Below are 11,490 nucleotides of genomic sequence, written 5' to 3' on the forward strand. Positions count from 1 at the left end.
GGTTGCACGTCAGATCTTGATCGTTCGGTCGTAACAATAGGTTCTTCTTCTGGCTTTCAAAGCCCTCGACTTTTGCTGCGCGCTCGTCAGTCCGCTTCTCTTTACACGCGTCGGTCCGAGCAGATTTGAAGTTTAAAGGCCTAAAAAGGGAATGTACCTGACAATTAATTGTTGTAATAAGAGAAACGAATTTGTAGGATTTTAATCCTGCATAGAGTTAACACTTTTGTCATGCTATTTGTTAACGGTTAGTTACAATTGTTAAACAAAAACGACGTTGGTGATTTTTAAACGGTATTTTCCTTTTTTCTCTCAAAGTGTTCGTTTATTAACGATCTCAATTTTATTAATGGCATTAAGAAAAGATATTTTAGAAATCAGTAAAAAAATATTATTTTCTTCAAGTTTCGTGCAATTTTAATTTAGAAATTAAGGCTTTCTCCATCCGATTATAATGATTTCAAAATTAAATGTTTTTGCCATACGTTAACCAACTCCTCCCTTATTATTTTTTCAACTTGCCGGAACATTGCCCATCTCTATTCATTGGAAAAAGGGAAAGTGTTGGTTGCTCTACACCAGTATATAGAATGTGTAGTAGAATTTTATAATTTATACTGTTATGGTAAAATAGCTCTAGCTCTGATTCCCCAACAGTAACATTTTTTGTTACCATTCAATTTGCTTCACTTGAAAAAAAGGTGATATTAGATAATTTTTGAAAATCTAAAAAAGGTTAAAAATATAAAAAATGAATTCATAAAACTCCACATAAAACTGTTTTAATTTGGCTTCATTAATTGCTTAATTATTGGCTTTCTTATTTATATTGATATTACAGTTAAAATGTTTAAGTAGTTTTTTCTTTCATAAATATTATTTTGTGCCAAAACTGTCATCAAAATAAGAAGAAAATGCTCAATGATTAATGAAATATGTAAATTAACTTTCTTTCATCTTTTTCCCTAGAAAATGTATTAAATGAGAAAAATAAAGAACACAAAAATTGTCGATAAAAATGTGATAAAATTTAAGGCACTTCAACACATTTCCGTATTCATAATTGAGGACATAGGATAAAGTCTTTTACACAAACTCTGATTTTCTATAAGCCCTGTGTTTGCAACCCAATGTTGCAGGACCTTAGATATTACAAACTATGAAAATTCTGTAAGATTAAATTATCAAAGTTTATAAGATCAAAGGTTTAAACCATCAGATTGCAAAGATAGAGAAATTAGACAATTTAGTGTTTGTGGCAAAGATTCAATTTCCTTTTTAATGTAGGGCCGCTACTGATAAGTTAAAATGACAAACAATATCCATAACGTTTTAATTATTTGATCTAAAATTTTACAAATACTTAAAGCCCTTAAAAAATGGAAGTAAAAGCATATGTCACTTGTTAATATTTGTAAACTTTTACAATCAAAATTAATTGTATTAATTAAGAAATTAGTCGAACTTTTTCTGTAGAAAATTATGTTTTTCCTATTTTTCTTTTTAAAAAAATTCTTTATTTTTCTGTGTATTACCATTTTCTTGTGAAATATATGATTCAATTACTGAAATGGGAATTATATACATTAGGATTCAACTAGATTTTCACTAACTTTACTTACATATTTTTACTCTTTTCCACTCTTTTTTACATTTCTTATATTTCTTGCATTTCTTATACTCTTTAACAAGACATTCGTACATATGTTCCCTATAGCCGGCTGAATGGTTGGACCGAAGGGGCTGACATTTTTTAGTAAACCCATGGGTTCTAGTATTTTTTTACTTTTCTTACTTTCCTTGGTCAAAACTAAAAAAAAATTTATTATTAAAAATCCAAATTTTCCTATTACAAACTCAGCCATATTGTTATTTAAATTTTCAAACCTTACTTTTATAATTTATCAAATATAGAAATGTTTCTTTACTTCCCAAACTAAAAACTGTTTAAGCATCATAATTGATAACCATTTAATTTTGTAGAACAAATAAGGATGAACATTGAACAGATGTTCAATAATAATAAATAATAATTGTGAGTAAGAATATTGGTAAACACACTACAGAATAGGAATACAAATCAAATTAGAAATCTCACAGTCAAAGCATATTTCTCTATTTTTCTATAAATATGGGTATCTTACAATAAAAATACAGAGGATATTAGTTCCAAAACTAATACTTGGCCCATTTCTAACACTGAGTGTTAGAAATGGGCCAAATCTGCAAAGTTATCTTTTTCAGGAGTATAATTATTTAAATCCAAGACGAGTAAAACAAAATTTTCATATATTTATAAATATGTCTAAAACTTATTATTGAAACAATAAATGTCAATTTTAAACTAATAATAAGGTGTGAGAATTAGTTTTTGATGATTTTTGATTTCATTTTTGAAACAATTACCGGATTTCAGCTCATGTCCCATTTTCGGAATATATATCCTGGTTTTATGACAATAATTCATATCAATATCAATTTTCAAATATTTACGCACATTTGTAACAAAACGAGATTTTTTGATAAGGTAAATAGAAACAAAATAAATCATCGATGTTCTCTAATTTAACAAATAAAATATGGAAACTTAGATTCTAGAAATAATTCAGAAGTTAATTTAGTCTTCATTAGATTTTTTTTGTTTTCAGTGATTTATTTTGTAAGCTATGAAAGTGAGTTTTGTTTTGAATTGTGGATTATACTCAAAAACGGGAGAGTGGGTTTTGTCTCGAAAACGCGACAATGTTTCAAATTCAGGATATGTTCGAAAATGGAAAACCTGACATTGCATGTCTTGAAAACGGTCAAGAGATTTACTATTAAAGAACTTCTATTCTTATTTTGATTTTTTTTTTAATTTTTAAATTGGGAATTGTTGTCCTCGTTATGTTTAATAAAAAGAAAGAAAAAACACACAGAAAGGGCACTTTTCATTATTCTTTAACGTTTACAATAATATTTTAGCGAAAAAAACCAGATTTCCCCGCTGTTGATGTTAAAACGATTAAAATGAAAATGACGCTTAGCTACCTTAAAAAAATACAAATTGATGCATTCTGTGGTTTATCAATAATGGTGATATTTTTGATAAACACAAATTTTTTAATTTTTTGCAAAATTGTTTTTCCAAACAGAATCTGTAAAAGTCTCAACTTAAAAAAAACATTTTCAAAGCAAATTTGTTTGGTTTCATAATTAAAACATGTGTGTACCAAGCATTTTTTATTATTAAATCAAGAAGTCTTACAGATCTAAACACTATTCACAATCTACTTGATAATGTAGACCTTTAACATTGCATGCTATAAATTCTACCAGATGAATGGATACATGTTTGAAATAAGTAAGGTCAACAACATCAGTTTTCCAAGATATAAGGATTAAAAAATTATTGAAAACTTATGATGTAAACTTTTGATATGTCAAACTTTGAAATACAGTTTACTACCATCCAAGAATATATATTGGAATGCGCATGTTAAATTTCTTAATTTGCTATAAAAAAGAAAAATATTCTTATTTATATTTTTATTATCAATATATATAAGATTAACCCTATCTCTGCTGGGGTACTTGAAAACCAGGATATGCTGGGGGGGTCAATTTGACACCCCCCCCCAGCAGGAATAGCATTAAGCAGGTTTGATAATTAATTTCCCAATAAAATTACTTATCAAAGTTCTTGTTCTATGAAGAAACTAGATATATCTTGGTGTTTCAAAGAGACTTGCTAGAACATCTACTGGAATAATTAATTTCATTGATACAAGATCTGTGAAAAGCATTTTTTCATCTTGTCTCATCCATTTTAAGAAAGAAATATTGCTAAAAATTTAAATTATTGTGAGTTTACATTAAGAAAATGAAGAAGTTTTAGTCTAAAAATGTTGTTATAACACGTCATTTTATAAAATGTTTGTATACTTGTTCTTAATACTTCATATTTCTTGATATAATATGTTGTTAACGGTGCTATTATATACAGCTAATTTTACCTTACATCAGGATTATTTCAGTAAAGCACAGCGCTTCAATATACGTTTAATTTAACTTTATAACACGTCAAAAATAAAATTCACCATGAAATGAATATGAATGATAAATTTCACAATAGTTTCAGAAAATGTTTTTTAACGGACTGTAACCTTGAATTCAAGTGACTATAAATGCAAAGCAGAAAATGTCCGATAAAGAACGGTACCATTTAAAATGTCTTAGTGTGTTTAAAAGCAAAACCATAGAGTGTGTAAAACCTTAGTATGTGTAAAACCATAGTGTCTGTGAGACCATAGTGTGTGTACGCTAGTGTATTCAAATGATTTTACATGTAATTTTTGACAATCCAGATTATTCTGTGCAAAAAGCAATTTTTAACATTTCGAATGGGAATATTTGTTTTTTGCGACTCTTAGCTGGTAAAAATTAATATTTTTTTTACTAAAAATCATCTTACTCTTACACAAAGTGTTTAACAATTAAAAGATACAAAAGAGTAAGCCTGTCATCCATTATCAGCATGGTCAATATTTAAAGAGTACCGTTATAAATCGGACATACTTCCCTACAAATAAATGGTCACTTAAATTTAGAATGACACGACAGCATTTACATTTTTTATTAAAATAGGCATTTGGGAAATTTCCCAAATTCCTTTCGGTATTTTAGGGTGGTATGTTTAAGATTTTGAAAATTTCTCAAATGACTGGATATTTGGGAAGTTTCCCAAATGCCTGGGTTTTCGGGCAATTTCCCAAATGTCTGGGTATCTTGGAAATTTCCAGTCATTTGAGAAATCTCCAAAATATTAAAAATATACCGCTCTCAAATATCTATAGGTACTTGGTAAGTTTCTCAGATACCTTGAAATTTCCCAAATCCCTGGGTTTTTGGGAAATTCCTATTTTTGATGATTGCTGTCACTCCCTCTAAATTAAGCGTAGAGTTCCTTTAAGAAGGCATAAAAAAATTGGCAGACAAAACAAAGGTTTTTGTCCAAAATTAATATTAAATATTTTCAGAACGGAGGAAAATGTTGAAACTATTTATAGCTGAATTTCTTTTAAAGAAAATTTTAAACGAAACAAAGATAAATTTGTTATTCATCTGCATATTTCACACTATTTCTCTTCTTACATAAAATTTAAATATATTTAAATAAAAATGTCTTCTATAACTTTACTGCAAAAAACTTCTAACATAACCTTTAGCATAAATATCATAGAAAAAGTAGCTTCAAGAAAAAATATATTTTGCCACAAACTCGGATTTTTAAATCCTATGTCATTGCAACCAATTGTAGTAAACCTTAGACATTTCAAACTATGAATTCTGTTAGATCAAATAGTTTAAAATCGAAATATCCAAGATAGAATTATATGTATGCAAAAAAACAGCGAAGGGTTTTGTTTGTTTTAACATATTGAATGCATTTTAACACCGCATTTTTGATGGTTTTTGTTTCTTAAAAATAAACTGATAGTTTTTGAATTGTTAAATTCAAGAATTTAAGAAATCTAAAACCTTGTAAATTTTGCAACTTTTCTATAAATATTTGATCATTCCAGTTTGAATCTCGAAAACAGCAAGGTATAACTTCAAAGCATTATAAATTAAAGTTAGTTTAGAGATGAACAATTTAAAACTTTTGTAGAATCTAAACAACTGAATATAACTAGGGTTGTCTGGATTCTTTTACTTTGCAAAGCAATATTTAATTTTTTCAACATTAAAATTAAATTAAAATTTTATTTCTAAAAGTTATTAGTTCCTCTTCGAATAATGTTAATAACCAACCACCGGTTATATATTGTAAATGTAATATGAATATTTTACTTTCCATCTCCTTATTTTTTTTAATCGGGGGAAATATTCCCACAACCTCTATCTTTAAATATTTTCTCCTTAAACACTTAAGTTTGTCTTTTTCCTTGTTATATTTTATGAACAGATAATTACTTACTTCCTTATTTACTTATTGAAAAAGTAATAAATTTTTCACAAAAGATACGTCTTTATTTAACAATTTATTTTTAAAGTAATTTACAATGAAAATATTCTGTAAGTTAGAGAACTGTATTTATGCAATATTTTTTTAATGATAATTGCAAATGAATTGAGTTTTAGCCACAAACTCTTATTTTCTGAAACCTAAATCTTTGCAACATGATGATGTTAACCTTACATATTTCAAACTTAGATTATTTGATCTATCAAAAGGAATTGATTCTTGGCCACAAATTCAGTTTTTGTAAAACCTATATCTTTGCAACCTTATGATGTAAACCTTTGATATTTCAAACTTACATTATTTGATCTAATAGCATTCATAGTTTGAAATATTAAAGATCTACAACATTGGGTTGCAACGATATTGAAATTTGAAAATCAGAGTTTGTGACAAAAACTCAATTCCTTTATAGTTTGAAATATCTAAGGTCTACGACATTGGGTTGCAAAGATATAGGGCTGAGAAAACCAGAGTTTGTGGCAAAGACTCAGTTCCTATAAATTGTGTAATCTTAACACGTTTTAAAATAAGAAATTGTTTTGAACACCTTTATGAAAAAAATGTTCTTTAAAATTTTCCTACATCATTTTTCTTAAGTTCTTTATCATTATTGGAACTGGAACCCTAGTCTTAACAATAAATCTATAGTTAATTGATATGTAGAAAAAAATGCCAAGAATAAAAAAATGAATAATTGCAAAGGTATCAGGTCTGGTGAAAGGATAAATTTTTAAAGTTTTGATAATTTAACAGGAATATGCAATGTACAACGTTTATATCAATATAATGAAGACGACTTTACCATTTCAGTTTTAATTCCAAACAAGCTTTTTTTTCAAATTACAAGTAAACCTTGAGAAACTGTTTATTGACAGTTTCTCTTTGTTTCCATGATATTTGTGTTATAACAGTACTGTTTGAACGCTTGGTATAAATTAAAAAATAAAATCGAAAGTCGTCTGCATTATATATATTAATACATGACTGTATTTAAATATAAAGGATTAATAAATGTATTTATGAAGCTGGATGACTGCTGAGAGAACTTGAATGATTGATAATCTCCAACTTGGTCTATATATATAATCATTATTCGTTATGCAAAATTGTTAACGCAAAGCGCACTCTTACTTTGGAAAAATGGCAGATCAATTAAAAAGCTCAATTTTTGTTGTTGTAAAGGGATTAAGTTTTAGGCAGTGTTAATAAATAAATGTAATAAAAAGTAAAAATCCAGCCGTTGAGGGTTAAAAGCACTATCATTATAATTTTAAGTAATCTTCCATTCACAGAAGTACCCTTCAAACTTTCATCTGATTAAATAATGTCAACTTGTTTAGCTAAATAGTGTTTTATTCTGGCAATTTCGTGCATTGTTTCTGTAGTAGAAATCTGTGAGCATATTTTATTAAAGCTTCATCAATCAAAGATCTAAAAGATGCAAATGGGACATTTCAATTAAATGAAGGGTGAATTCTTTGATTTTCTTTTAGATATTTTAATTATATCAATCTTCTATAAAATAAAGCTCTTCGCTCATTTATATAAGTCAGCTATAGCTAGCCAAACGGCTGGACTGAACGGGCTGACATTTTTGATGAAACCCATGGATATCAGAGGAGTAAAATAGGCTAAAAGAATTTGAAAAATTTTCAAAATTTTTATTTTTTTTTATTCAAAAATCAAAAATTTTAAATAAATGTCTGCAATTATTTTAATTCAACGGGCAACGCCGGGCACTACAGTTAGTATATCTAAAACATGATTATATTCCTAGTAAATTGAGCAGCTGGGCTAGTTGACCAGCCCTCCTGGTAGCTCCAGGCAGATTGCAACAGTCTACCAAGGACGAGAGTTCTCTCTAAATATATTATTATTAAAATATGCATGCAGTACACCCATTATTATTAAAATATGCATGCAGTACACCCATTTGTCAATGGCTTATCAAAAATATGATTTAAGAACTATAATTTTAGTCACAAAACATTTATGGGGTACATTAAATTTTTTAACACTGACCAGACTTTTTAAATATTCAAAAGATTTGAAATAATTGACAGCAGACCACTAGCTGTTTGTGTGTTGAATAATAATATTTACCTAAAGGTATCTGTTTTCCTTGTATAGCTGGCATAACAGCTAGACAGCAGACCACTGGCTGTCTGTGTGTTAAATAATAATATTTACCTAAAGGTATCTGTTCTCCTTGTATAGCTGGCATAACAGCTAGACAGCAGACCACTAGCTGTCTGTGTGTTAAATAATAATATTTACCTAAAGGTATCTGTTCTCCTTGTATAGCTGGCATAACAGCTAGACAGCTAATCACTAGCTGTCTGTCTGTTGAATAATAATATTTACCTAAAGGTATCTGTTCTCCTTGTATAGATGGCATAACAGCTTGACAGCTAACCAATAGCTGTCTGTCTGGGCCTCTGTTAGTAACAAATATAGTTGCTTGAATTTTTTTAAATGGCAGTGCAGTATAGTGGTCACGTGATTTCCGTCTGTATCACGTGAGCAGTATACTGCACATCCATTGGCTTTACTTTTGGTGACGTAATACGAACTATTCAGACTATGTGTAATATTATTATCAATTATAAAAGTGCAAAATAAAAATCTGAGATTCTCAGGCTCTTGTTAGATATAGTTGTTTTCAAATTGGTTGCATATTTGTTGAATATAATCTGTTTAATACTACAACTCTTATACAACATCTGATATATATAAGTATTGGTATAATTTTAATACAGTTTTATATCAATTTCTCGAAACAGGCACACTATGTCTTATAGGTATCGTTCAACGCCTGAGATTCTCGGGTTTCAGCCTACACCCCATTTCATTTTTCCTTTACAGTCCCTTTAAATACAATGTTAGGTCGGAACACCCTTAGATCAGTTTCTTGTACATGAAGAGAATTTTAACTATTGTATTAGATACAATTTATCCATGCAGATCACATCTTTAGAGATCTAAATTTTGATAAAGTTCTTTGGGCGTCAGTAAGTAATTCTAATGTGTCAAAATGTATTTGTAAAATAAAATTATTTTCTCTCTTTTTCATTTTTTCCAATGGAACAAATATGATCTGTTGGATTTAAAGACTGGGATATCCTGTATATTACAGTTAGGAACTGACCTAGGGTCCCAACCTTCACAATTTATTGTGTAATTTTTATCAAAGAAAATCCACAAATAAATCAAAGAGGCCTCCAGCTGGATAACTAACCACAAATATATATTATTTTCTATATATTATATTATATTATATTATCTATATATTTTCTATAAAAAACAACACGAAACATACATGTTTCCTCGTTTAAAGGGATGGTTTCACTATTTTGAAATGAAAATAAGTTCTATTATATAAAAGAACGTCAAAGAAGAACAAAAATGTTAATTAATTCTATATGCTACTGAAAACTTTGCCTTCTTCATAACTGTGAATAAAAGGTTTCTGTACCATCAGGTTGCAAATATATAAGAATTTAAACAAAAAATTGTTTATGACAAGAACTAAATTACATTTAACCCTCTAGTAAATTTCAAAATTTTTTTACGGCTTAATTTCCTGTAAATAATTCAATCAATCAAAAACATTTGGTGTTGCCTCCATTTTATTCAATTTTTAATGGGTTTTAATGATTTTATCATATTTGATTTTGATATTAAATCATCGATATAATTTGATGTATTTGTTGTGCTTGAGTTGGCGAATAATTTCACTTTACCTTGCAAGAATGTCTTCAGTACTAATTGCTGTTTTGTTATTCAAATCTATTAATATTTCGAGTGATGATAATATTACTATTAGTCCATCAAGGTAACAATCGACACCCTTTCATTCTATTAGCACTGAAGTAAATATTCTCCTAACTTAATATATTTAATTCTTGTATTTAAATAAAAAATGGAGTCTGTAGAAATGTTTCATTCCAACCAAACAACCCCATTCAGGAAAGTAACTTTTGCCATTATGAAATGTAAAGCAAACTGTTAGTTCTGCAATGTTTTACAAACATGATTTTTGTATTTTCAGCTCAAACTTTTCTATATATAATACCGCATTGCACTGTCGTATTAAAGGGAGTGACCTGCAATGCATGGTATTTGAACTGAGAATGTAGTATTGTGAAGAATTTTGTTAGGATCCATTTGAGACACATAAAACGTTTTAATGATATAAAAATACTGAGTTTGAGCGTAAAGCCGACGTTCAAAACATCCATCAGAGATGTTACGTTTTGAGAATTTTTTAATATATTAATTAACGAAGACGAAACATAAATCAAAAATTTTACAGTAAACTAATTAGATGTTTAGGAACATATTTCTCAATAGAAATGTGTCAATAAATGAACCTTAGAATTAATTATTTCTTTTTCATCATTTCATTGAATTTCTTATTTTTAACAAATTTGTTCGCAGATTTCTACAAAGTCTTCAAAAGTCGTTTCTTCAATAAAAATGCAAGAACATCTAAAGAAAATGTTTGTGAGCAATGAGAGATTACAAAATCTTATCACTGAATATTTTTGATAATAAGAATTTCATTTTCTCAACCAGTTCCTAAACAACTATTTAGTTTTTTGTCGTCGTTATTTAAATTTTTTTTGAAATCGATTCTCAAAACGTATTCACCCAATTGGATGATTTTGAAAGTCGACTTTGCGCTCAATCTTAGTATTTATACATCATTAAAATATTTTATACGTTTCAAATGAACCTAAAAATATTCTCCACAATGTTGCATTCTCAGTTCAACTACCATACATTGCCGGACACTCCCTTTAATGTTCGGGAAGACCAAAAAATCTTTTGAATGATTTTTGTCTTTGATCTTAAGCTATGATTTTGTATCATATTGTAATAAAGAGTACAATCATATTTCACTGTTTTTTGTAATGTCAATCCTTATCATCTATTTGAAAAAAAAAATAATAGAATATCCGATTCCCATTTTTTTGGTGGGATTTTTTTTATCTATTATAGTTAAAAGTTATTATATAAAGTTGAATTGCAAATTTATGCTTGAGAGACAATGACTGAACTTGGCAGTCATTGTCAGATTTGACAACGTTATAAGACGAGGATGTTCATAATTGTTTTTCAGAAAGTGGTTTAAAATTTCGTGGACGTTCCCTTTAAGAATCTTTTTTTCTAAACATTAACGATTTGAACAAATATTTTATGTGAAATAACCCCCCCCCCCCACACCTGCACGGTGCACACAATGAAAAAAAAGATGTAGACTTTTGATTATTTTCATTCCGATATAGGATCCATTTTCTACTTTTTTATAATTTATTGATCGGGGTAAAGTTTGACATGAACGGACAACCTCCACAATGAAAAGTTTACTTTGAGCTTTAATGAAATTTCTGAATGGGGTGGACGGGATAGACAAGGTAGACAGGGTAGACGGGGTAGACGGGGTAGGCCAGGTAGGCAGGGGAGATGCGATAGATGGG

The 11,490-nt window shown here is 28.6% G+C and overlaps 1 protein-coding gene across 2 annotated transcripts in view; it reads right to left on the reverse strand.

Annotated features, from left to right (window-relative positions):
• Window positions 1–6,428: 6,428 nt before the first annotated feature.
• The window catches only part of LOC111701091 (uncharacterized), a 23,923-nt gene continuing 18,861 nt past the window's right edge, over window positions 6,429–11,490 (reverse strand). For both annotated transcript variants that reach the window (XM_023472237.1, XM_023472236.1), the window contains 3 exons: window positions 8,372–8,445; window positions 7,781–7,868; window positions 6,429–7,081 (listed from right to left, as the gene is read on the reverse strand). In XM_023472237.1, the coding sequence (XP_023328005.1) occupies window positions 7,012–7,081; window positions 7,781–7,868; window positions 8,372–8,445 (232 nt within the window). In that variant the 3' untranslated portion in view covers window positions 6,429–7,011. The remainder of the gene's footprint in view (window positions 7,082–7,780; window positions 7,869–8,371; window positions 8,446–11,490) is intronic.

The sequence above is a fragment of the Eurytemora carolleeae genome, unplaced genomic scaffold (genome assembly GCF_000591075.1).
Source record: "Eurytemora carolleeae unplaced genomic scaffold, Eaff_2.0 scaffold323, whole genome shotgun sequence".
Lineage (NCBI taxonomy): Eukaryota > Metazoa > Arthropoda > Copepoda > Calanoida > Temoridae > Eurytemora > Eurytemora carolleeae.